Raw genomic sequence first — 25,097 nt, 5'->3', positions numbered from 1 at the left:
GGGTGAGCTGTGGTCTGTTGGAAGCACAGTGTCGGGGTTCACCGTGAGCCAGCTTCCCGATGGCTCCTGCAGGAGCCTGTCTGCTTTTCCCAGGCGACTGCCCTAAGCCACAGCCTTCCTAGAGCGAGCGCTCGTGGTCCTGAAGCCCTTGGCTCTTCCCCTACAACCTTGTTGGGTCTCTAGAGCCCCTGTGGGCTGCTCCTATGGCTAAACTTTTTGGGGACCAAGTGGGCATCTGGGGAGTGGGTAGACAGAGAGTTTCCTGCATTTGTCCCTGCTCCCCAAGGTCACTTCTGCCTTCATCAGGCCCCTGCTGAGCCCCTTTCACCTCTTTGGAATGCTGAATTACTCCCCCATCCTTACCCATGTTGCTTTCTTACCTGACTTCAGCCCAGGGTTAAGGTGTCATGAGGTTAGCCCCGTTACCCTCTGTTCCCTAACTTGGCTCTGAGTAACAGTGGTGATGTTCGTAGGGAAGACGATGAAGAAAAAGTTCAGGCCGGTGACTTGGCGAAGGGTTACCCTCTCCCTGGGAGACGAGAGAGCCACAGAGGGACCTGGGAAGTAAAGAGACAGACTCAGAAAGAGGGCATGGACCAGTGGGAGCCCTTGATGTCGTGGTGGTGGGAATCAGCCCCGAGGGGCGAAGGGCGTTATGCATCCCTCAGGAAGTTCCAACCGTCCCCAGTAGTATCTGAGCCCCCCTTCCCATGCCCTCGCTGTCTCCCATTTCCCTGCTGGGCTAAGACTGAAAAGACTCTTCAGTGCTCTGAAGGGCTGCAGGCGAGGCAAAGCCACCAAGATCCAAGGTGAATGGGTGTTTCGACCTCCTTTATGAAAGACGCTCTGAAATCACATGAGGATATAGAGAGCACCTCAAGAGGAGGGAAGGGAGGGTGCATTGCATCCCCCCAGAATGGGGCCTTGTCCTGAGGTCCCTGCTCCTTTCTGGAGCCATTTCCAGGAACTGCTTCTTGGTGTACTTCATGGTGAGCCCTCTGAGTACCCTCCAGGCGTCTGCCTGCTGAGCTGGGGGCCGTGGGGCAGGCCTTAGCCCACCCTGAAACCATCAAATCTTGTGCTGCCTCCTTTCCCGCCTTCCCTCTTTTCCCCCCACTGTTCCTCCTCCAAGACAAGCAGACATAAAAATGGGGGTCCCCCTCCCCCGCAGCCCCCTGGCCCCTCCCTTGCCCAGCCCGTGGCTTTTCCCAGGGGGTTGATGCCGGTTGTCTCCTTGTCTCTCCCCCTCCCTCCCTGGGCTGGGCAGGTGACCATCTCAGTGGACGGGATCCTGACCACCACAGGCTACACGCAGGAGGATTACACCATGCTGGGCTCTGATGACTTCTTCTACATTGGGGGCAGTCCCAACACGGCTGACCTACCGGGCTCACCCGTCAGCAACAACTTTATGGGCTGCCTGAAGGACGTGAGTAGGTCTAGGAAGGGTCTGGGGTCAGCCAGGAAACCCTTTGGTCCCTGTCTTCAGCATGATTTAGTCTGACCTGGCCAACCGCCTGGTTCCTCTGTTCCTTCCAAGGTGGTGGGAGACCTCTCCTATTCAAAACCTAAGCCCCACTGACTCCATCAAGAAGCTTCTCTCTCATTTCCTTGAGCCTCTGAAGTCCCCCAGCCTCTCAGAGGACCCTGGAGGGCAGCTGCGGTACAGAGGAAAGAATGTTGGGCGTGAACACTAAAGCCCTGTGTTTGGTCCTGGGTCTTCCCCTCACTAGCTCTGTGACCTTGGCCAAGTCCCTTGGCCAGTCTAATTCTTAGTTTCCTCATCTATAAAATGAGTAGTCAGTGCCTACTTCTTAAGGTGGGTGTGAGGAGCAGATGAGAGTGTGAATAAAAATACTCTGGCAATCGGAAAATGTCAACTAGATGGTAGCAGAGATTGTCTTGCCATTGTTGTGAACCGCAGTCCCGCAGACAATGAGGGCTGTCCCGCTAGTGCTGGGCTGGAAGACGGAACCCGGAAAATAAGCGGGGCAAGGGAGGTGCTGGTTCACAGCCTCTGTGCACGAAGTTCTAGAACAGAGGTCCAAGCTGGGCAGGAGTGGCCAGGCCCTGAGCCGCCTTTGCTTCTTCACCCCTGACCCCACCCCTCCCTGCAGGTGGTCTATAAGAATAATGACTTCAAGCTGGAACTGTCTCGCCTGGCAAAGGAAGGGGACCCCAAGATGAAGCTGCAGGGGGACCTGTCATTCCGCTGTGAGGATGTGGCTGCCCTGGACCCCGTGACCTTTGAGAGTCCTGAGGCTTTTGTGGCGCTGCCCCGCTGGAGTGCCAGACGCACCAGCTCCATCTCCCTAGACTTCCGTACCACTGAGCCCAACGGGCTGCTGCTCTTCAGCCAGGGCCGGCGGGCTGGGGCCGGGGCCGGCAGCCACAGCTCTGCCCAGCGGGCCGACTACTTTGCCATGGAGCTGTTGGATGGCTACCTCTACCTGCTGCTGGACATGGGCTCTGGGGGCATCAAGCTGCGGGCATCTAGCCGCAAGGTCAACGATGGCGAGTGGTGCCACGTGGACTTCCAAAGGGACGGGCGCAAAGGTCAGGAGGCCTCTGGTCCCTTCCACTCTCCTCCCAGCCACTCCTCTCCCCCCCCCCCACCCCCCGCCCTGACATTCTTTCCAGGTCCCTTCCACTGCTGTCCTACCCCTTCCTCTGGCCCCGTCAGCCCCTTTGCTGTCCCTCCTTGTCATGGCGCACTGACAGAAGGAGCATAGTGTTTGGAGTCAGCAGACCTGGAGTCGCACCTCTGCTCTCCCACTTACTGTGTGTGTGACCTTAGGCCCTTTATTCAACCCCTTGAAGCCCTAGTTTCATTATTTATAAAACCCTAGTTTCATTATCTACATCCATTACACTGGAGGTCCTTAAGAGAAGAAAATAAGAAAATACCTGTAAAAGCATTAGCACCGTGCCTAACGCAGAGTAGACATCCCATTCTCCTCCCCCCCCCCCAAAAAAAAAAACAAAACTTCCCAACCACATCTCCCTTCTATCTAGCTAGGTCCATGCAACTCTCTTTCATTAATTACTCAACAAATTCTTACCGAGTACCTATGGAGCGCCAGGCGCTGTCCAAGGTGCTGGGACGGGGATGGCGGTGACTCAAAGGTCTTTGCTGTCATGGAGCTCAGGCTCTAATTGGGGGCGACACAGACGCTAAACAACCTGGCACTCCCACCTGGTGAGGCTTCTAGCCTCAGTAAAGCAGCAGGGCAGAGAGTGCTCGGGCCAGGCAGGTGCTGTTCCTCAAACCTTGTGTTGCTTCCAGCCACCCCTTTACTCTTCCTTTTCGGTCTTCTTTTCCCATTCTCTTGTTTCCTGCCCGTTGCTCTCTTTTTCTCTTTTCCATCTTGTTGACCATGAGAGAACGAATTGATGTAAAGGGGAGCTGACACATTATCCAGCGCAAGCACTTACCAGCGTCAGCTAAATTGTTGTGCTCCCCAGTTGTCACTGCACCAGACCTTTGAGACTGGGTGGAAGGATGGTCTCCCCCCCCAGGAGCACTGTGGCCCCTGGAAGCATCAACCTTTCGTGGCTGGCTGTTTCTTCCTTTCTCTTCTCCAGAGAAATGTCGCCTTTCCTGGGCTTTACAGTACATGAGTTCATCCCCCGGTTTTGTCTCATGATGGTACCCGGGGGTCTTCACAGGGCACTTGCTGCCTCCCAGGGTCTCCACACAGGTGATTAGTGACTCTCTAGATCGGAAGTCTGTCCAGGCCTTGCAGAGAACCCCTCTCTCTCTCTTCTCCTTAGCCTCCCACAGATCTCCAGAGCCCACATACCAGGTCTGGCTGGTCCTTGGGTCGCTGTTTGACCAGCTCTGGCCATCTCTGATGTCCCACATTCATTTATGCACCTAAGCCCAGACTTGGGGCAGTCATCGCAACAAAGCTCTCCTTGACCTTTTCCCTGTTTGTTTTTTAATTGTGTTAAATTACACGTAACATTTACCATTTTAACCATTTTTAAAGTGCACAGTTCAGTGGCATTAAGGACATCCACACTGCTGTACAATCATCACCGCCGTCCACCTCCAGAATAGTTTCATCTTCCCAAACTGAAACGCTATCCCCATGAAACACTAACTCCCTAGTCCCCCTCCCCCCAGTCCCTGGCAGCCACCATCCCACTTTCTGTTTCTATGAATTGACTACTTCAGGGACCTCCTAAATGGAGGGACCTCCTGTAAATGGAATCACACAATAATTGTCTTTTTGTTTCTGGCTCATTCCACTTAGCGTGGTTCCAGGTTCATCCATGTTGTAGCATTGTGGCCGAACACTATTCCATTGTATGTATCTGCCACATTTTGTTTGTCCGTTTATCTGCCGATGGACACTTGGGTTGTCCCATTTCCATGTTTTGGAGGAGGATCTTGGAGCAAGCTTGTACTCACTTTAATTTCCTCTTGCTGACTCTCCATTATACACTCTTTTCCCACCTCTTCCTTTCCCTGTCTCTTCCTTCTCCCACATTTGGTTCATTTACTGAGAGTCTTGCTGGGCAACGTCCATGTCCAGGAGACCCTGGAGCTGGTGGGTAGAGCAGGCATCTGGGGAGTCTGCTACAAATAGAGATGCGGAGGGCCATATTGGAGGGAGGGGGTGCTGGTGGAAGGGTGGGTTGTAGCAGCCAGACCCTGGAGCATCTGACACCTTGTCGGGGAAGGACAAGCTAGGGCCATGTTAAATGGGGCCCAGGGGAGTGGCTTCTCTGGTTCAGGAAAGATTTTGAGCAGAAGAGACCATGCTTTAGATAGAGTCCTGTCTGTAGAGGAGGTACTAATTCTGCTTCCTTAGTGACACCCCTGTGCCTAATGTAGACCAAATCCTCCTTACCTCTCTTTAACCTCATGGAGATAGCTAGACCTTTTCTTTTTTTTTTTTCTTTTTTCTTTTCTTTTCTTTTCTTTTCTTTTCTTTTCTTTTCTTTTCTTTTCTTCTCTTCTCTTCTCTTCTCTTCTCTTCTCTTCTCTTCTTATTTCTTAAAAAGTTCTTCTTGGGAAAAGAGAGAGGAAGGAAAAAGCATAGGAAAAAAATTATAAACAGAATACTTTCTAATGTATAGGTTTCTGCTTCTTAAGATCTCAGTAGAGGTTTTGAAGCTCCTACTTGATCCCAAATCTTTTTCCTAAGATAGCCAGCCTTTCCTTCCAAAGAAGTCTTAGTATGTAGGAGCTCTGTGCCTGGCATCCCCTCTCCTGGGTGTCGTCCTGTGTCCGGCTCCAGGACGGATCTGCTTACCCATCTTGCCCACCAGGCAGAGGGTTGGACAGTGCAGGCTCTGTGGTCCCACTGCCTGGCTGGCACTTTGGCTCCATTCCTCACCCTCTGTGGTGCTTTGAGCAGGTCTCCCAATCTCCCTAAGCCTCACCTGCCATTTCAAGTCGGGGTCATAAAGGGCCAATTTCATAGGGTTACCTTGCGACTCGGTGACATAAATGAAGTGCTAAGTGCCTGACATACAGTCACTAAAGTAGGGGGAAAACACTTTGGATTCAAACCTCTCAGCCTCCTGAGTGTTCTCTGCCTCTGGTTTCCGGTCTAAGGGCCGGGCCGGGGTAATGACCCTCGAATGATCTAGCCCCTTTGGGCATGTCCACCTCCTGTATATCCTCTGAGGACTCACTCAGGTACAGAAGGAGGAGTCTGGACAGAGGCCCACTGCACCCTGCAGCTGGGCTGGGGCTGGCTCACCTGAGTCCCTGAACTCAGAATCTCTGTTGAGTAGCATCCACAGCAGCAAGGAAGGCTGAGCTTCTGGCCCAGGCTGCTGCAGGGTGCGGGGTGGGGGGTCGGGATCCCTTGCTGGCCTGCAGCGACTCTCGATCCTGCTTTCCTCACTGAGGCCCGCTCTCCTTCGATCCCTAGGCTCCATCTCGGTGAACAGCCGCAGCACGCCCTTCTTGGCCACCGGGGAGAGTGAGATTCTGGACCTGGAGAGCGAGCTGTACCTGGGCGGTCTCCCTGAGGGGGGGCGGGTGGACCTGCCCCTGCCCCCGGAGGTGTGGACGGCGGCGCTCCGGGCTGGCTACGTGGGCTGTGTGCGGGACCTCTTCATAGACGGGCGCAGCCGAGATCTTCGGGGCCTGGCCGAAGCTCAGGGGGCGGTGGGCATCGCCCCCTTCTGCTCCCGGGAGACACTGAAGCAGTGTGCGTCTGCCCCCTGCCGCAACGGGGGCATCTGTCGAGAGGGCTGGAACCGCTTCGTCTGTGACTGCATTGGGACCGGCTTTCTGGGGCGGGTCTGTGAGAGAGGTGAGGTTGCTTTCCTTCCAGGGGTCCCCGCTGCCCCTCCTTGTGCCCCTTCCTCCTCGGGGTGCCCCTCATAGGCCAGCCCCGGGTCTGTCCTTGTAACGATCCTCTTGGTTTTCCCTCTCCCTCCACTGGCCTTCGGCCGTGCCCTGATTTCCCTCTTCCGTTACCTCTGGGGCAGAGGCCACGGTCCTGAGCTACGATGGCTCCATGTACATGAAGATCATGCTGCCGAACGCCATGCACACGGAGGCAGAGGATGTGTCCCTGCGCTTCATGTCCCAGCGGGCCTACGGGCTAATGATGGCCACCACCTCCAGGGAGTCAGCCGACACCCTGCGCCTCGAGCTGGACGGGGGCCAGATGAAGCTCACTGTCAACCTCGGTAACCACCCCGCCCTGTGTTCTGGCCCCTTCCCTGTCCCTGCCTCTGAGCACACCCCCTCTGTCTGGAGAAGCTGGTGGTGGCACCTCCAAGAGTGGGAAGTGGGGAGGGGCCGGCCTCAGCCAGAGCCCCTGAAAGCTTCATCCCCAGCAAGGGTGCACAGCGTAGGGGATGCTCCGTGCTTGGCAACACTGTGTATGGGGGGCACCCCGAGTCTGGCCGTGCCCTCTGCCCAAGTGTGTCTGGGCGTGACCGCCGCCCTCCCGGGGGCGCTCATTTGGGTTTGGTGGCGTCTGTCCTGCATACACGCGTCACAGCGTCGCTCATTCTGGGCTGTCGGCTCATCCACTTACTCATTCGCTGGTTCATTCATTTGGGAAGGGCTTGCGGGTGCCTAGCAGTGCCGAGGCTGAGCCCAGGGCAGCGGCAGATCTGGAGCTGAGGAGGACAGAGCTTCTCTCACGGGCTCTGCGTTTGAAGAGCCGTGTCTGTCTGTGCGCATAGGTGTGCGCAGGTGACACTGGACGCCTGGGGACAGATCTTCCCTTGTCTGCTTTCACGTTTGCGTCCCGTGGCTGCCCTTTGAAGCCGCAGGGTCACCTGATGGGCTGTGCCAGGCCTGTTTTATAGACTGTAGAATTCATATACTGACTCCTCCGATGTCATAAAGCCAACAGTGGCTGGGGTCGGAGCCCAGACTCAACGCCAGGTCGTTTGCCCTAAAGTACGGCGTCTCCCCACTGCCTCTCACAGAGCTGGGGTGGGCGGAGGGCGTCAGGGGCCCTCGCCGTCCCTGCCCCTGCCCAGATGAGCCCAGATCAGCTCCGCTTTGCAGGCAGTCCCCAGGGTGTCCACGCGGGGGTGGGGGGGGGGCACCATCAGGCCGGTTGGGGCAAAAAAACAAAAACAAAAACACAGCAGGTGCACTCACTCAACTCCTATTTACGGGAAGTAAGTGCCACTGTATTCTGAACCTGGGTTACAATAGCAACGAAGACCAGGACCCCGCCGTCGCGGGGCTTCGGTCAGGGGAACACTGGACGCTGGAGGTCCTCAGCCGTCCAGGCTGGACTCACAGCTGTCCATTTCACCCTAGCCTCTCTAAACGCAAAGGCGTATAGCACCCAAGGGCCTGCCACGTAGGCAGATGCGGGCCATGAAGGTTCCTCGTTATGTCCTCAACTGGAGAGAACTCAGAGGATTTGAGCTTTGAAATATCTGGATTTCACCCTAACTTTCATCTCTAGGCCGTTTGTGGGACAGATGGTGGCCCTTTTGGGGACCCATTGCCTTGTTAATAAATTTATACTACATCTTTCCTCTTCCCCTTTGGACCACTTGGCCTTGGTACCCATAGGACAAGGATTTGCCGAGCAAGTTGGGGGCAGGAGGTAGGGAGGTGTGCAGGCAGTAAGGGCCTCAGACTTGGGGAACTGAAGAAGCTCAGCTTCGGACCACCGTCACAGCTCCCAGAGCGGGTGGTGGGTGTCAGTGCTGCAAGGGGGACGTGGGAAGGGAAACACGCTTTGGCCAATATTCCGTGGTCCGTACCACGTCCCCTAGAACCTCTGAAATGGTCACAGGAGGAAGGTGCCAGTCCAGGACCCCATGAGTGGCCCTGGGGTTCTCAGACTGCTCTGGCTGTGTACCCAGACCCAGCACGAGCCACTCCTTCGCCTAGGAGGTGTGTCCTCTGTGCAGTAAGCTCATGGCTCTGTGTGCTCGGAAGTGATCCCGCAGGGAAAGTCTCTGGCCCTCTATCTGCAGGGAAGGCCGATGCCTCTTCCTTACTTGAACTGTCTTAGGTGCATGGGGAAGAAGCTTGGGTTCCTTGATATTAGACAGGAGGCGGTGTTCTTGGCCAGGAACATGTTCTCTGGCGGATCCTCAGGACCTTCGCCCATAGGATCTACCCTCTCCTTCCCACTGGCGTACTTTTCTGTCTGTGCCTCATAAGTACTTAGAAATCAGAGAACCAGGTGGCCCTCAGGATGCCACTGCCACTCATCCCTCACCAGGGATGCCTCTCATCCCTGGCCATGCTGGGTCCCACGCGCAGAGATGCTATCTCTACTATGCCCCGTGACAAGCCGTGACCAAGTGCTTGGTGCAGATGCCTCTGTCCGCAATGGTCAGCGATGCATGTACAGGGAGGAGTGCGGCCGCTGTGTGATCTGCACCCAGCCATTCAGCCTCAGGCTCTGATGGGAAGAGCACTGGGCCTGGGGCCAGGAGATCTGGGTTTCGGGCCCGGTCTCTTTGACCGCTGGGTAAGTCATTTCTCTCTTCTGAGTCTGTTTCTTTCTGTAGAATGAGGCTAAGGATCCTTGCTCTGCTTACCTTCTGGGGCGGTTTTCAGGCTCCCACGGAATAATGGGAGTGAAGGCATTGTAAAGATGCAAGCCACATGTGTAGAGACTCACCCAGCCCTTCTCGAAAGAAAATCTAATGGGAGTAGAGACCTAAGCTTAGAACCAGGCCTGGGGCTTGCTTCCACACTGCATGACCCGGTCTGGCCCCTGCTTCCCCATCCTGCTGGCTACCAGGGCCTGTGGGGCCTCGCAGGCAGGGAACCACACCAAGGCTCTGATCCCGGGCTGGACTCGCTCCCGGGGAGCAGAGAGAGGCCTCACAAGGCTTGGTCTCTCGCGTCAAAGTCTCATCCTGTAGGGAGGGAGGGAAGGCAGACATACGCAGGCATCTGTGCAACCTGTCAGAGGCTCAGTGGAATGACATGGACGTGGGGCTGGGTCCTAAAGAGGAAACCAAGGCTGCCGGTGACCACTTGGTGGGACAGCTGGGAGGAGGCAGTCAGTGCCAGCTTTGGGAGGCAGGGTGTTTGCCGGGCCAGAAAAGGCTGACAAGGAGCTGCTGCCTCCTTCCAGGCCGAGGATGCTAGAGAAACTGGGTTGTGTCTCCTGTCCTGTCCCTAGGCCTCCACCACGCCTGCAGACCCCAAGCAAGTACCCTAAGGTCTGCTGGCCCTGAGCAGGGTGGTTGATTTCTGTTCCCAGGGAATGTTAGAGTCCCCGGGATTCTTCACCCTGTTCCAGTGTGACCTGTGTTCCCGGTCCTTTTGCCCTTGGTTGGCCTTTTGGGCCATTGCCCCACCTAGCCTGTCCCTTGCCGCCCTCCCTGGAGTTGCCCTCCACCAGCTGTGCTCCTGCAGCCCCAGCTGTCAGTGAGGCTAACGTGAAGGATGTATTGTAACTGAAGAATCTCCAAGCTGGAGGAACCCTTAAAAGTTATCTCCTCCAGCCAGCTCCACCCCTGCCCCATATGTGAATTACCCGTTAGTTCCTCCATCGCTGCTCAGATGCCATTCATGTCAGGAGCTCCCCACCTCTTACGGCCATTCTAATCACTGGGTCATTCTTCCTTAGCGTCAACTTCTGAAATTCCCTCTTGTGGACCTAGTTCTGCCCTCTCAAGGCCATACAGAGTAAGCCCAACTCTTGTTCGTGTAAGCCAGGCTGAATACACATTATGTTCTAAGGTCCATCAATCCCTGAGGCCATGGAAGGGTGTTTGGTTCCCACCTGGGGCTCTCAGTAGTTCACAGGCACCTTCCGTAGGCTGGGCAGCCGGGGAGATTGCTCTGAACAAGAACTGCATACTGTCACTCTGTGATGTCACTTCTGAGATGAGCGTCTGGCCCATGGGCTCCTGAGGTTCCTTGCATGGGAGACTTGGACCCACCGTCTCCAAACTGTGGAGCCTGGGTGGGGCAGGGGATCAGGTGGGGGTATGGGATGGGAAGCCTGGCTTCTTCACTCTGGGTTCCTTCACATGCCGGTGACCTCTTCCCACCTGTTTGTTTCCCTACACACTCATAACCCCATCCTGGTCTCTATGTTCAGCCAGGACTTTGGTGAGTCTGTGCAGACCTGTCACTTCTGTTCGTTTCCTGCACGGGTCACTAGCTAATGCCGCCTGAGCTGGGCTCTGGGCGGGTGTGTGCACGAAGGTGGGTGCTTCCCATCGCTCCCACTTTCTGCTTGCCTCTGGGGTGGTGCCGGCCCCCTCCTGGGGTGCCCATCCTCACGGGGCGTCGGCTCTCCTCCAACCCCACTGCAGTGGGGCTTCTGAGGGTGGAGTCACTGCAGGGGGTGGGGACTTGGAGCTGACACCTCTTCTCTGGACAGATGGACCCCCCATTCCTGGCGCCACCCCCCCCACCCCCCCCCCCCCCCGCTAGGGAAGGGAAGAACTGAGCTCTTCCCCATAGGGGATCGGCCTGTCCTTCCAGCCCCTTTTTTCTTTTTTGGACCCTTCATTGGTGAAGACTCTGCTGGCCCAAAGAGAGCCCCCGTGACCTGACTCCAGGCCTGGCACCCTCCCACCCTCCCACCCTCACATTCCCCTCCCCATCCCCCATCTAGCTTCTGCTTCCCTCTGCTCCCCCTTCCTTCCTCTTTTCTCTCTGCACCCTCTTGACCTCCTTCCTCTCACTGTCCCTTCTGACTTCCCCCTTGAACCTGCTCCGTTGCCTTCCCCTGCTGCTTCTTCCCTCCTTTGGTGCCAGGCTGTGGCTCAGGGTCCCGGCTGCTCCCCCCACTCTTCTGCTGCGGTTGACGACGCGTGTGGAGCTCAGCCGTACTGCCCGAGGGGCCCATGCCCCCAGAGCCACAGGGGAGCCTGTTTACCTCCACTGCAGGAACCTTCAGGGGCCCAAGGGATGCCAGATGCCCCCAGCCGCCTTTGTGTCCTGGGCCTAGGGGTGCAGGCAGAGCCTGTTCTGGGAGGAGCCATAGGATGCCAGGATATTCCCGGAAAGACAAGGGGCCGGCCCACTGAACACCTCTTTCTTGCTCTGGGCTCACAAGGCGAAAAGATGAAACTCAGAGAAAAGAGATTTGCCCACAGCCACACAGTGAAATTGGGACCCAGCTCCTCTGCCTCCGGGTGCAGGACGTTCTGCAGCCCCAGCTCATCTGGGTCTGGTGGCATGGTGCAGGTGTCCCAAGGGCCCTAGGCCCCAATTTCATAGGACCCTAGTGCTCTGTTCCCCTTGCAAGGCCGGCCAACTGACATGTTGTGGGTCGTGTGTCCCATCAGAGGGATGGCCCAAGGCTCCGGGGTCCTGGGCTACAGTTCTGTGTAGACGGTGTGCTTTCTGACCATGTGGGGCCGCCTGACCCTGGGGTCATAGGACAGCCATGCGGAGGCTGGGGCAGACTTTGCCTGTGGTGCCTGTTTGCCTCTGACTTGCTGGGTGTCCTCTGAAATCATACTTTGGGGGCCTCACGAGCCCCATCTGTGAGGCCTTGGCCCCTCCCTGAGAAAACAGATGGATTCTAGTTCCTCTTCAGGGTGAAAGATCGCCCTGTTCCCCAGTGGCAGCCTGGCATCCTCCATCAGGAAGGGTAGAAGGAAGGTTCCTGTAGGGGGTGGTGCTGGCCCCCTGGGACTTTGGGAGATGTGTGGCCACGGGTAGGGAGCCCTGGGGCAGACCCCTCCATTTGGCTCAGAGCCCAGGGGGGCATGGGGAGTGATGTGTCACAACTTGGGCTCTGAGCGGGGAGTCGTCCCAGAGCAGGGGATGCGGGGAATCTGGCCCTCCCCACCCATCTCCCTCCGAGAGATGTGGAGATGTGGGGTTGGTCAAGCCCTCAGCCCCACGAAGATCCCCTGTACGACTGGGATTCCCAAGGTGCCATCTCCCTCAGACGTGAGAGGCCCCGGGCCCTTCTAAGACGGGAGGCGGCAAGCCCTCTTCCCATCACCTGATTGCCCTGCCTCCCAGTTCTGGGGAGGGTTGGAGCCCTCTTGGGGGCAGGAGGGACAGGGGTCCAACCGAGGAAGGGGAGAGGGCACCTGGGCACGCGTGGTCCCCGGAAAGTGGTCCTGGGGGGGAACCCCCGCCCGCAGACACCCCTCCCTGTGAAGGATGTAAAAAAAAAGAAAACAAAAAACTTGTTCTGCCTTTTTGTCTCCCCTCCCCCTCTGCCCGCCCCACGGCCCCCCCAGACTGCCTGCGCGTCGGCTGCGCACCCAGTAAGTGGCTTCCCTCTTCTTCTGCCGAGCCCCCAGGGGCCTGGGATGCTGGACACTGGCATCTGGGGAGGGAGAGTGGGGGGGAGGAGAGCCTTCCTCGCTGGCTTGTGTGGGGGTTGGGCAGTGGGGGTGGTGGGAGGGGAGCAGGCATGAGGGCGGGTGGGGTGGTGTGGCTGTGGAGGGCAGAACGGGCCAAGCCAAGGTGAACCAAGAGGCGTTGCTGGAGGGCCCTGGGTCAGCATGCTCACTGAGAAAAGGAAGGCCAGGGAGCCTTGTCATCTCAAGTCCCTGGGAGGGTGGGGCAAAGACTCGGGTGCACCTATGGCAGGAGGACCCCCCTCCCTGTGGCCGGAAGAAGCCGGAGAAGAGCCGGGATATTCCGCTGCATCTCCAGAGGCGGCCACAAGGGGGCGGGCGAGGCACGCAGGAAAGAAGAGGAGGGTGGGGAGCAGGGTCAGGGGTTCGAGGTTCAACGTTCAGCCCTCCACAGCTCCTGTGTTGGGGGGGGGGCGGGGCGCTGAGTTCCCGTCACGCCGGGGCGCATTCAGAAGGGACAGTGAGTCTCTCAGCTGGGGGTGAGGAGGAGAGCAGGTGTGGCCACCTCCGAGCATCCCAGGGTGCTGGGCTCAGTGCGGTCTCGGAGAGAGTGTTTCTGCATGGCGTGCCCTGGTGTCGTGCGAGAGAGCACAGGAACCTGGCAGACACCGGCAGAGGGGGCCCACGCCCAGCGTGTCCCTCTGTGTGTTTGGTACCTGTGGGCGCGTGCGTGTTGAGCCCCGGCCCCGCTGGCGGGAGCCCTGGGAGTGCCGCAAAGTCGAGCATCCTTCTAAAGAAGAAGAGGTTTTGGTTGAGACCTGGAATCAGAGAATCCCGGCCTCGAATAAAGGGTCATAATTCCTAAGAAGCGTACCCCTCTCTGGCCAGGTCGGTTGTGCTGTGTGTGTGGTCGCATGTCCGGGTGCGTGGAGGTAACCAGAGGCGTACAGAAAGGTCACACCGGGTCCCTCTGTAGGCGGCGGGCGGGGGGGGGGGGCGGGGGGAGCTGTGTGTCTGCTGAGGGTGTCACCGCCAGCAGCGAAGCCGCGGGCGCGCGCTCACACGTGCGGCACGGGGGTGGTCTGGGAGTTTGAAAAGGACAGGCCTCTCTGCCTGGATGCTGAGAATTTCACTGCTGGCTACACACACTGGCACTGACGCTCCTGAGAAGACTTGGGAAGAAAACGCTGGTTGTAGGTACGGGGCGGCTGTGTGCAGGGCCTCAGGGCACAACTCCAGAGGCACCGTTCGCATCCAATTCTGTTCCAGCGACGGCCTTGGGAGTTGCGCAAAGAGGCGGTGGGTGTTGTCTGGATTTCTGACTGGGTGTGGAAAGACTGGGTGAGCGTGCGTCCCCGCGTGCGGGGGGTGGGGGTGCGTGTGGCACAGCTGGCCGCGTGCCTTAGGCCGTAGGTGTGCAGCTGTGCGTGTGGGGGGGAGACTCTGTGCGCCTGGGCTGGGACCGGGAGCCACAGGCGAGCGAGCCGGAACGCCGTGCTCACTCCCCCCTTGGTGCCGCAGGTAAAGGCCCCGAGACGCTCTTTGCGGGACACAAGCTCAATGACAACGAGTGGCACACGGTGAGGGTGGTGCGGCGTGGCAAAAGCCTGCAGCTGTCTGTGGACAACGTCACCGTGGAGGGTGAGCGCGCTGAGCCCAGCGGGGTGGATACGCCTCCGGGGACCTGTGGACGGCCCTGTTCTTCTCGGTGACAACCGCCTGGCTTCCCTTCCTCGGGCAGCATTCTGGCAGACCCCCCGCTGCCGTTTCTCCCCGAGGGGTGGCATGTCACGGGGGGGGAGGGCCCGGACGCCGTTGTCCCCGGTGCCCGTCAGCCCTGGGCCGGCGAGGCGTGCGGCCGCCGGCACCCCCACCGAGGGTGTCTGCCGATGTCTCTCCGGTGTGGCCCTCGTGTGGAGGGGAGGCTCCTGGCACCCCGGGGCCCAGCCCCAGAACCCGCCCCCCCCCCCCAGCCTGCCCCCCTCATCTCTGTCTCCGGCCCCGAGCAGGACAGATGGCGGGAGCCCACACGCGGCTAGAGTTCCACAACATTGAGACGGGCATCATGACGGAGCGGCGTTTCATCTCCGTGGTGCCCTCCAACTTCATCGGGCACCTGAGCGGGCTGGTGTTCAACGGCCAGCCGTACATGGACCAGTGCAAGGACGGCGACATCACCTACTGCGAGCTCAACGCCCGCTTCGGCCTGCGGGCCATCGTGGCCGATCCTGTCACCTTCAAGAGTCGCAGCAGCTACCTGGCGCTCGCCACGCTCCAAGCCTACGCTTCCATGCACCTCTTCTTCCAGTTCAAGACCACGGCCCCCGACGGGCTCCTCCTGTTCAACTCGGGCAACGGCAATGACTTCATTGTCATCGAGCTGGTCAAGGGGTGAGCTGCCGCGCCCTGCGCCGCCGGCAAGGAAGGGGTCCCCTTCCCCTGCTGACCGAGATACGGCCCCCGCCACTGGCTGAGATATCTAGTCCCCTCAGACCACAGCTCGAGGTTCAGGTCCCCAGCCCCCCGCCAAGACGGAAGAGTGGCACCCCCTTTTCCAACCCGGTGACTCCCCGGTTCCTTCCTTGCCAGTGTCCTTGTCGTTCACTGTCCTGGCTCAGGCGCATCCTTTCTGCAGGCGGGAGGCAGGGCCCTGTCCCTATGGCCTCTCTTGCCTGAGGGGACCCCACCCTAGAGCAGCTGTGCCCTGCCCCCAGGGGCCCCTGCTGTCCCCACAAACCTCTCCCCCAACCAGCTCCTCGTCTGAGCCTGTCACAGGAGCCGGCTCCTCTGTGGCCCTCTGTCCCCACGTTGTCCCCATGGTGGGACTTCACACCAGAGTCCTCTTGTACTGGGCTGGGTCCCTCCACCGTGGGCTCTCCCCCTCTATCCCCTCCTCCTGCGGCACGCAGGACCCCTGCAAGCCGTAGCTCCTCCTTACCCTGCCCTCCCAGTATTGCCTCCGCCTTGACCCAGTGTCTCCTCCCTACCGCGGGGCAGGTACATCCACTACGTGTTTGACCTGGGGAATGGCCCGTCCTTGATGAAGGGGAACTCAGACAAGCCAGTCAATGACAACCAGTGGCACAACGTGGTGGTGTCCAGGGACCCAGGCAACGTGCACACGCTCAAGATCGACTCCCGCACGGTCACGCAGCACTCCAATGGCGCCCGAAACCTCGATCTCAAAGGTGGGGCCTGGGGCCTGTGGAGAAGGCCTGGCCCTGACCCAGATGCCCCCTCGGCCCCAGCAAGACCCTCCCTCCCCCACACCGGCTGGCGTGCTCTTTCACTCACGTGATTCTCCCTCTCCCCTCCTGGCCACGGTTTCCGACTCCTTCCTATTCTTCTCTGTGTGCAGCCTGACGTTTTCCTGTCAAAGTTTTGTTCCGCTCTCCCGTGAGGCTGCCCTCAACACTGAAAGCCCGGCCGTGGGATGTGCCTCACGGGGAGCTTGGTGGCCTCACTCTAGAGCTAGGGGTGGGCAGTCCAGGGCTTCTGAAGACCTCTTGGTTGCCCAAGATTGAGAGGCCTGCCTTGGCTGAGGGCTGGAAAGAGAATGGGGAGCATAGTGTCCTGGCAGATAGCTCCCCCCGAGTGGGTGGGAAGGGACAGTTGATAAGGGGTGGGGGGGTGGTTAGCCGCTGCGGGGTCCCTGCATGCGGCCTGTCCTATACACTGGGCATCGACTAGGCTCTGTCTGGGCACTCTTCTGGACCCAGGCTTCCCTGGGAGGCTCGGTGTCACATCAGGGTCACACATTCCCCAGGGGCCCTTAGGTAGCTATTGAAGTGGTCATTGGCTGCCCCCGGAAGGGGTGCTGGAGAGAACAGGGAAGAAGGAGGAACCTAGAGTCAAGGCCTTGAGACAAGAACAAAGATGAGGCCTGCAGCTTCTCCAGAACCCTCTGGGGCAACGCGAGCGACCTTCTTCATCTGCCCCGAGCAGCCCTCAGCCCCATGGAGACCCCTGCGTGGTCCGTGTGACTCACATCGTCTGGGGTCTGGGAGGGTCCTCAGAGACCACTGAAGTCACCCCCGCCTTGAGAAGGAGGAAATGGGAGAAAACGGGAGGCTAGGAGGCTTGCCTGAGGTCCCCAAGTGAGCTGGAGGCAGAGTGGGAACTAGAAGCCCGGTCAGGTGCCGGCCAGATCTTTCGGCTTAGTGCTGCCAATTCTCCCAGCTTCCAGAAGGGGGCAGCATGTCACAGATTATCCAAAGCGCTGGCAGACCCAAGGGTGGTCTGGGTTAGTCTTGTGTTGCATCGAGCCAGTGGCCAAGACCCCCGTCTCGCTGAAGCTTGCGCCCTGGGCCGGCCAAGTCTTCCGGGGAGTTGGGCGCGATATGGCCAGGGCAGTGATGCGTGGGATCGGATGTCCCCGAGGAGAACTTCCTGGAGTCACCCAGAGTCCCCGGCCCAGCCCTAGTTGTTGGGGAAAGGGAGCTGGGTTAGAGCACTCGGGAGAGAGAGGCCTGAGGGAGCTCAGGGAATAGGGGGAAGGGAGAGGGTGGGGGCGGCGCAGACAGGCCCTCACGTCTCTGAAAGGCCCTGATTACAGGCCGGAACTGGAATCAGCTGTGTGGGAGAGAGCATGGAGCCCGGTCTCCCAGCTGCTCCCCATCCCCCAAGCACCCCACCCTGGGCATCTGGGCTTCTCGGGGAGGGGAGCAGACAGATGGCAGAGTGGAGAAGAAAGAAGGAAGGGGGGGCGGGGTCGTGGGATCTCTCTACGGAAGCCCGAGTCTGGGACGACCTGACAAGCAGATGCTGGTATCCTGGGAGGGGAATGGGGACCGGGATTCAGGTTTTGACCCCTCTCCCTTTACAGGGGAGTTGTACATTGGCGGTCTGAGCAAGAACATGTTCAGCAACCTGCCCAAGCTGGTGGCCTCCCGGGATGGCTTTCAGGGCTGCCTGGCCTCGGTGGACCTCAACGGACGCCTCCCAGACCTCATCGCCGACGCCCTGCACCGCATCGGGCAGGTGGAGAGGGGCTGTGACGGTGAGTGGCGGGTGCAGGAGTTGGGGGCGACTCTGCGGGCCGCAGGAGGGCCGGCCGCAGGGCTTCGCTGGGGCAGCACAGTGGCCTTGCTTCTCAGGCCTCGTGGGAGCCTGTCCCCACAGCCCTGGGGCAGGGGTGCCGGGGGTGAAGGGTCACTCACTTTTCCCATTGCCTCTCGCCCTGGCCCCTTATCGCAGTTCAAAGCCAAGCCCAGCCGTCCCTGAGCACCCCTCCCCACCCGTGGCCACCCCCCACGCCCTCCTCGGTTTTTGGCACTTTGGTCCTGGCAGGACTGAGGGCGGGGCCTCTCACGGGCTCTGAAGCTTCCGCGCCTCCTGGGGAGGGAGGGGGCTTGGCTGAGTGGGGGGTGTCCTTCCTCCCGCCTCTTCCAGGCCCCAGCACCACCTGCACCGAAGAGTCCTGTGCCAACCAGGGTGTCTGCCTGCAGCAGTGGGATGGCTTCACCTGTGACTGCACCATGACTTCCTACGGAGGCCCTGTCTGCAATGACCGTGAGTTCCCGGGGGGATCTGGCCCCTTCCCAGCCATAGGGACTGCCGGGGAGGAGAGAGGGTCTCTGAGAGCCATGCTGCTTGCTTCCTTCTTATCCCTTCTTGTCCTGAGAGCACGGGGAGGGGGGGGGGGGGGGGGGGGGGGGGGGGGGGGGAGGGGGGGAGGGGGGGGAGGGGAGCTGCTGGCTGCTGTCGACCCTCGACCCCTTGGAGTCTTTCCTTTGGGGCCTGGGCGGGATTGCTGCTGCCTGAGCCCCTGGGGCAATCTGCTGATGACACGGCCTCCTCCCTTTGCTCGGAGCTGGCTGGACGCTGCCCCCTTCACCTGTACCCAAAGATGTCAGCCTCTGTTGCTCTCCCTGTGAGATTTTGGCGATGGTCTTAACAGGTTTGATTTACCTGCTATAGCTCAGGACAGGGGGCAGGCGTCGACCTGCACCCCCTTTCCTCCGGTGCCCTCGGGAGAGTGCAGCGGAAGTCTCGAATTTCCTGCCCAGAGTCGGCCCGCTCCCAAGGGGGCAGGCTCAGGAGATTCCCAGGAGGCCAGGCCGCTGGACAGCTGGCTTCCCTAGACAGCAGTCATGCTGTTCCCGACTCCCCCCGCCCCCCGCCAAGGATCTCAGCTGTAGGTGGTCCCCTTGGAGCCACAAGGACACTCCTTAGCGTCCTTGCCTCGTTCTTCTCCCTGTCTGGGCATCTGTCTGCCAACTTGCATATTGTCTGAGGCCCCTCCCTAGAGAGGGCACTGTCAGCGGCAGTTTCTGGTACCGGGGCTTGGTGGCCAGCAGTGGGTTAGGGCTTGGCAGAGGGAGGGCAGCTGGGGCAGGAAGTGGAGAGAGGGCGACTCCTATCTGAGGGGGGCTGCGGAGTTTCTCTCGGACGACTGGCCCGCGGGCAGCAGCGAGGAAGAGGGCAGTCTTCTCAGGCATCACCTGAATGGTCTTCCTTCGGGGTAGCCCTGTGGAGAGACCAGGGGTGTGGCCAGTCAGCTGCCTGGGAAAAGACACACACACACACACACACACACACACACACACACACCACTCAGGACTGGGCTTTTTCATTTTACAAACATGGGGACCGAGGCCTGGAGGGGTCAGTGGATTTCTGGGGGTAGTTAATCGTAGATGTGGGCTAAGAACGGGGGTCGGTGCCTTTGCTTCCCTGCCACGTCTTGGAGCCGTAGTCATCCGGGCACGAGTCCTGAGTTTCTTACGGATCCACCTACAAGTTCCAGGGACTGGGTTCTTGGGCAGACCTTGGTTCTTCCTTCTCCGTGGGAAGCATGTCCTGCCCTCTTCCTCAGCACTGCTGGGGGGCTCTGAGGCCTGGCCCAGGCTTGAGGATCTCCGCTTCCTGTTCCCATCCCGTCTTCAGGGTTTTCCTCGTCTGACCTGCTCCTCTCTGTTCCTCCCAAAGCCCCCAGATGATGTCCCCCAGGGCTCAGGGACACTGGAGCCCTGGCTCCCCGGGGAAGAAAGACAGGGCGGGGCCTCTTTCTATCCAGGTCACTCACTGTGCACAGATCTGGAGACGGTGGTAACTTTGATGCTTAACAGTCATAATCCCCACTGGTTGTTTAGCGTTTGGCAGTTCACAAAGCTCTTTTAATTTATTCCTCAGTGAAGGCAGTGGGCTGGAGACTGAGCGTCCCGTTTAACTGATGGGGAAACCGAGGCCACTTGCGTGCCCTAAATTCTCGGGTGCTGGGGGGATAGAGTGCGGCTGGAACCTGGGAGCTCCTGACTCCAATACCTCCTGCTACTCATTTAGTGCCGAGTGGTGGTGCTGAAAGTGGGCATTTCTTTTTTTTCTTTTTTTTTAATTTTTTTAATGTTTATTTATTTTTGAGAGAGAGAGACAGACAGACAGAGACAAAGACAGAGTGTGAATGGGGGGTGGGGGAAGGCAGAGAGAGAGGGAGACACAGAATCGGAAGCAGGCTCCAGGCTCCGAGCTGTCAGCACAGAGCCCGACGCGGGGCTCGAACTCACGGACCGCGAGATCGTGACCTGAGCCGGAGTCGGATGCTCAACCGACTGAGCCCCCCAGGCGCCCCTAATAGTGGGCATTTCTTGCCTGGGATGCAAAGGATCAAGGCCAAGAAATACTGCTGCCCACTGTCACTACTACACTGGCACACACCGGAGCCTTCTGGAAGCGGGCATAGAGATTGTTGGGAATTTAGGGAGTTATGTCATCTTTTAGCGAGGGTGGGAAGAGAGGCTGGGACAGCTTCTTCAGGTTCCAGGAAGGCGGGAGGCAGGGAGACTCGGGGCTGGGGAGCAGGGCATATCTTGGGAAGAATCACCATCCCCGAGCACTGGTCTGTGTCTGGTGGCAGGCCTGAGCAGAGCCGTGGAGGTCAAGACAAGGTGGGTGCAACCGGCAGCTGCTGGGATTCTGCCTGCTGCTTCCCCCGATACCGGCCCTGGGGGACCTTCTGAGATCTCTGCCCCGGAAGGGCAGGGCAGGAACCTGGGGCTGGGGGCTGTGCCATTACTTCCCAAACCGTAATTCCCTCTTCTCTTGGGATCGTGCCTCCTAATTCTCCACGTTCGGCTCTGTGTCTTGTTCGTGCTGTCCCTCTATGGCCGGTCTTCTTGGGGCCCGGCCGCTGCACAAGGTCAAGCAGGAACCTGGCCGAGAGGCCTGTTCAGTTCACCCTGCCTGAGTGTGAAGGCCCTGGGAACAGCACGGGGCATGAAGGGGCCCAGAGCCGGAAGAGAGGGAGGAGGGTGGGAATGGCCAGGGTGTCCTCAGAGCGTTGGGGTTGTCTGGTGGGGGAGAGACTGAGGTGGGGAGACGTCTGACCTTCATTCAGGACAACCTTTCCCAGCTTGTGGCCTCAGTTTCTCCGTCTGTAACATGGGGTGTGCAGGACCTCTGTGTCCCTTTAAAGTTCAGTAGTCTGCTCTGGGAAGGCAGGAGAGATCAGAGGAGGGAACCCATCTCTGCCATGAGAGAGAGGAAAGTGGGGGAGGGAATGGAGAACAGAATACGAAATGAGGGAGGAAGGGAAGCTAGAAGGAGGGACACCGCTTGACATGGGGCTGAAATTCCAGAACTGGGGTTTGGGACCCAGGCGCTCCCATCAGGCCTGCTCAGGGTTCTGTCTTCCAGAACCCCCCTCTCCCAGGATATCAGCTCTTCCCCATGCCTGCCCTCCTCTTATCTCTCCACTTGCTCTGTTCATCTCCGCAGGCTCTACTGATGTCTTGCACACCTCTCCCTCTCCTCTTTTACCCTCCGTCTCCCCCCCTGGCTCCCCAACGTCACCCCCTCCAACTCTCTCCACTTCCCACTCACTGATATTGATTGGCCTCTAGGCGGTTTCCCTTCCTCTCCTCTCACCGCCACCGGCTCCTCCCTCCTTCCCTCTGGGACCATAAATTTTCTGCCTGCTCAGAGCTGTGTCAGTCTCTATTCCAGAGCCTGGGGCACAAGGATGGGATGGAGAGGGCAGGCGGACAAGGCTTCAGGGGGCCCCAGCCCCGCTTTGCAGGCTGCAGTGTCTCTTTCCTCACGGAGCCATGTTCCACCTCGAAGCCTTCCTTCTCTTCTGGGGACCCCTTTCTTCACTTCTGAAGGGCCAGGGGCCAAATGGGGCCACGTCCTCCCACAAGGTTGGGGAGGTGACCTGGGCAACAGGGGAGCTGTCCTGGGTGCTGACTGCATTCAGGCGTTCCCGTCGGGCTCACGGTGCTGGAAGATGAAATTCAGAATCAATTAGCAGGAGCCAGCCCTCTCCTGCCTGTGCGCCCCCATTCCCTGTCCCCTTTCTCACATCACCTCCCCTTTCCTTTTGCCCTTTCTTCACCACCCCTCCTCACTCTACTACCCTGTTTCTTTGGCTCCTTCCAGGTCCATCTCCACCTCCCTCCCTCTTCCTCTTTCTTGACCCTCTGCCCCCCACCCCCACCCCTTCCCTGGTTCGAGGAGACCATCGTCTCACTGAACCCAGATTGATGTGGGTGCAGAGGTCACATCCAGATGAAGGGACGGGAGTCTCTCTGCACTTACCTCTTGGGCTATGACAGGTGCTTCCCAGAGGTCCCCAAAACTCTGCGGTGGGGAGTGGGGGGAGGCAGATCCCAGTGGAGGGGCACCTAGAAGAAGTGGCTTCCTCGGCCGAACCTAAGTGACCCAGGAAGGGTTTTGTCCTAAGTGGGACACTCAGTGGACAGGTGTCCTGAAAACTCCGTGGAGGGAGAGGTTGAGGCCGGGGGAGGGGAAGATCGGAGGCGTCCAGCGAGGGTGTGCTGGGTAGGGGAGCACCCTTTTGGGAAGGTAGTGAGAAGACTGTACGTGTGTGACGTGTCTTCCCCTTGAGTACCTGTGAGGCTCTGGGTCATTGTTTTTGGAGGGTGAGCTGGGAGGAGGTGTCTGTGTGTATGTTGGCTGTTCATCGCTTGCGGCCGAACACGTATGTGTGCGCGCATGTGTGCCTCTGTGCATGTGCACACCTCCTGCCCCTCCCCCGCGCCGAGTGTGAGTCCGTGCGCCAGTGTCTATGAGCACATGTATGCATGTATGTGTCTGAGCCTGTGTGTGTGCCTGCGCGCTCACTGGTGCCTGTATGGGCACGTGGGTGTCTCCATACCCGTCCACATCCTAGCGTGCACGTGTGTTCCGAGGGGTGCGTGCAGAGGTGGCCGTGGCCACATCTCTGCGCGCTGGACCAGAGAGGGCACCACTGGGGTTCGTCCAGGTGCGGGGGAAGGGAAGGCGGAGGAAGAGAGCTGCCTCTCTTGCTAGCCTCAGTCCTGTTCAATTATTCAGCAGGGCCCCTTCTCTGGAGCGGGCGGGAGGAGAGCGCGCGCGCCCGGGCGCGGGGGAGGGGCGGGGCGGGGCGCGCGCAGAGGAGAGGCGAGCGCCGGGCGGGCTAGCCAGGTGCCGTGCGGCGGAGCTGCCCAGCGCCGCCCGCAGATCGGGAGCCGCTCGGGTCCCTCTGCCCTGCCCCCTCCTCCTCCCGCGCTCCCTCTCCCCTCCCCTCTCCGCTCCTCTCCTCTCCTCCCTCCCTCTCCCTTCCAGCCCTCAGCCTCTGCAGCAACACTCCGCTGCCTCCATCTCTCCACCGGAATCTCGCAGGCTCGCGCCTTTCCTCTGCTCAGTCCCGCTTCCCTCCTCTCCTCTCCCCTCCTCTCCCTTCATTCCCCCCCTCACCCGGATTTGCTTCCCTCCTCCCTTTTCCCGCCCCCCCCCCCGGCCGCTCCCTCCTTTCCCCCCCGGCCTCCGTCGGGCGGCAGCGGCAGCAGCGGCGCGGCCGGCCCTAGTCTCCGTCGTTCTCCCCTCCAGCCTCCCCCCTCCCCCGGCTCGGTTTTTCCGCAGGATTTCCCCCGCTCTCCCATCCCTGCTTGGCCCCCGCGCCTCCCCTACCTCTCCACCCGGCACCATGCCCCCTCCCCCGGGCGCTCCCCCGGGTTTCTGACGGCCCTCTGCGCCGCTCCGACCCCGCCGGGATGCGGGCAGACCCCTAGCTCCTCGAGATGGACCCAGGCGTCCTGGACCTTGGCGTTGCCGCTCCGCGGACCTCGGATTCCCCGGCGGGATCCAGTTGATTTCGTTGGCTCCGGACCGAGGCTTGGGCTCTGGTTTTCCTCCTCTTCACCCCTACCCCCCCTCCCGGGGCTCGGAGCCGGAGGGGGGCTTCGCGGGGCTGCGCAGCCCCGCGTCCCCGCCCCCGGCCATGGGGCTGTGAGGCGGCCGCCCCCGGGCCGAAATGCCCCCCGGGGGGAGCGGGCCGGGGGGGTGCCCGCGCCGCCCCCCCGCCCTGGCCGGGCCCCCGACGCCGCCGCCGCCACCTCTGCTGCCGCTCCTGCTGCTGCCGCTACTGCTGGGGGCGGCCGAGGGGGCCCGGGTCTCCTCCAGCCTCAGCACCACCCACCACGTCCACCACTTCCACAGCAAGCACGGCACCGTGCCCATCGCCATCAACCGCATGCCCTTCCTCACCCGCGGCGGGCACGGTAAGTGGCGCTCTGCCGTGGCCGGCCCCCCCCCCACCACCCCCGTCCCCCCTCCCTGGGCCTCCCGCGCGCGCGGCCCCGGCCCCGCGGGCCGCACCCCAGCTTGTGCGCGCCGAGGCCCGGCCCCTCCGCTTTGCGGGCCCGCGTTCCCTCACCTACCATCTCCGGCTCCCAGCTCCTCGGCCCCACCCTGGCCTCTCCATCACCCCCTGCATCGGCCTCAGCTTGGCCGTCATCGCTCATTTCTTGCCTCACCTTCACCTCCTTCTCCCCATCTCGGTCTGTCAACCCCTTCCTGTTTCCGCTCCCATCACCTCCCCATCTCTGTGCCTTCATCCTGGGTCCAGCTCTCACCCTACCCTGCCCTCTCCTCCACCTCTGCCCCTCGCCGTTTCTCCAGCCGGCTCACCTCCACCTCTGCCCCTCCCTACCTTGCCACTGCTCGTCCGGCATCTCTGGGCCTAGTTTCTCATCTTTGTCCCCCCAGCTGTGCTCCCCTCCGCCCCATCTGTCATCTCTGCCCTCTGACGTGTCCCGTCTCTTCCTCTCCCACCTCTCCCATGTCCGCCTCTATTTCACCTCTGTCCCCCACCCACCCACCCACCCCGTTTCCCCTCTGACTGGCCTTCCATCACCCCCCAAACAGTCAGCTCCCTCCCCTGCCCCAGCCCTCTCCGGGCCTCATCTCTCCTTTGCAACCCCTCTGCACCTCTGCCCTACCTGCACCTCTGACCCCCAGCGTCTCTCACCTCTGCAACCTTACTGCTTGGAGCTCACACTCCCCCCCTCCCCGCCCCAGGCTCCCTATGATCTCCCAGCCCAATCTCCCCACCTCCCCTCATCCCGGTCACCCCATCAACCTGGGCCGGTCCTCTGTCACCTTCCACTTCCTGTCACCTCTTATCTCAGCCCCTCATAACCCTC

The 25,097-nt window shown here is 60.1% G+C and overlaps 1 protein-coding gene and 1 long non-coding RNA gene across 14 annotated transcripts in view; one reads left to right on the top strand and one right to left on the bottom strand.

The window, feature by feature from the left end:
- Positions 1-25,097, top strand: part of NRXN2 (neurexin 2) — a 100,358-nt gene that overhangs the window by 40,543 nt on the left and 34,718 nt on the right. For 7 of the 13 annotated variants that reach the window (XM_045039507.1, XM_045039508.1, XM_045039509.1 and 4 more), the window contains 10 exons: positions 1,268-1,429; positions 2,118-2,556; positions 5,892-6,278; positions 6,457-6,660; positions 12,631-12,657; positions 14,215-14,334; positions 14,703-15,084; positions 15,691-15,881; positions 17,519-17,692; positions 18,085-18,204. In XM_045039507.1, coding sequence (XP_044895442.1) covers positions 1,268-1,429; positions 2,118-2,556; positions 5,892-6,278; positions 6,457-6,660; positions 12,631-12,657; positions 14,215-14,334; positions 14,703-15,084; positions 15,691-15,881; positions 17,519-17,692; positions 18,085-18,204 — 2,206 coding nt within the window. Of the gene's footprint in view, positions 1-1,267; positions 1,430-2,117; positions 2,557-5,891; positions 6,279-6,456; positions 6,661-12,630; positions 12,658-14,205; positions 14,335-14,702; positions 15,085-15,690; positions 15,882-17,518; positions 17,693-18,084; positions 18,205-23,911; positions 24,174-25,097 lie in introns of those variants that run through there. The other 6 variants (XM_023240007.1, XM_023240005.2, XM_023240006.1 and 3 more) reach the window with 3 other exon arrangements.
- On the bottom strand, positions 21,610-24,765 carry LOC123380647. The gene is made up of 3 exons (XR_006586690.1): positions 24,605-24,765; positions 22,228-22,341; positions 21,610-21,909 (listed from the first exon to the last, which is right to left on the bottom strand). It is a non-coding gene; the product is annotated as an uncharacterized LOC123380647 (long non-coding RNA).

The sequence above is a fragment of the Felis catus genome, chromosome D1 (assembly GCF_018350175.1).
Source record: "Felis catus isolate Fca126 chromosome D1, F.catus_Fca126_mat1.0, whole genome shotgun sequence".
In the NCBI taxonomy this organism is placed as follows: Eukaryota; Metazoa; Chordata; class Mammalia; order Carnivora; family Felidae; genus Felis; species Felis catus.
Note: the sequence above shows the minus strand (reverse complement) of the source record. Positions and strands in the feature narration are given on the sequence as shown.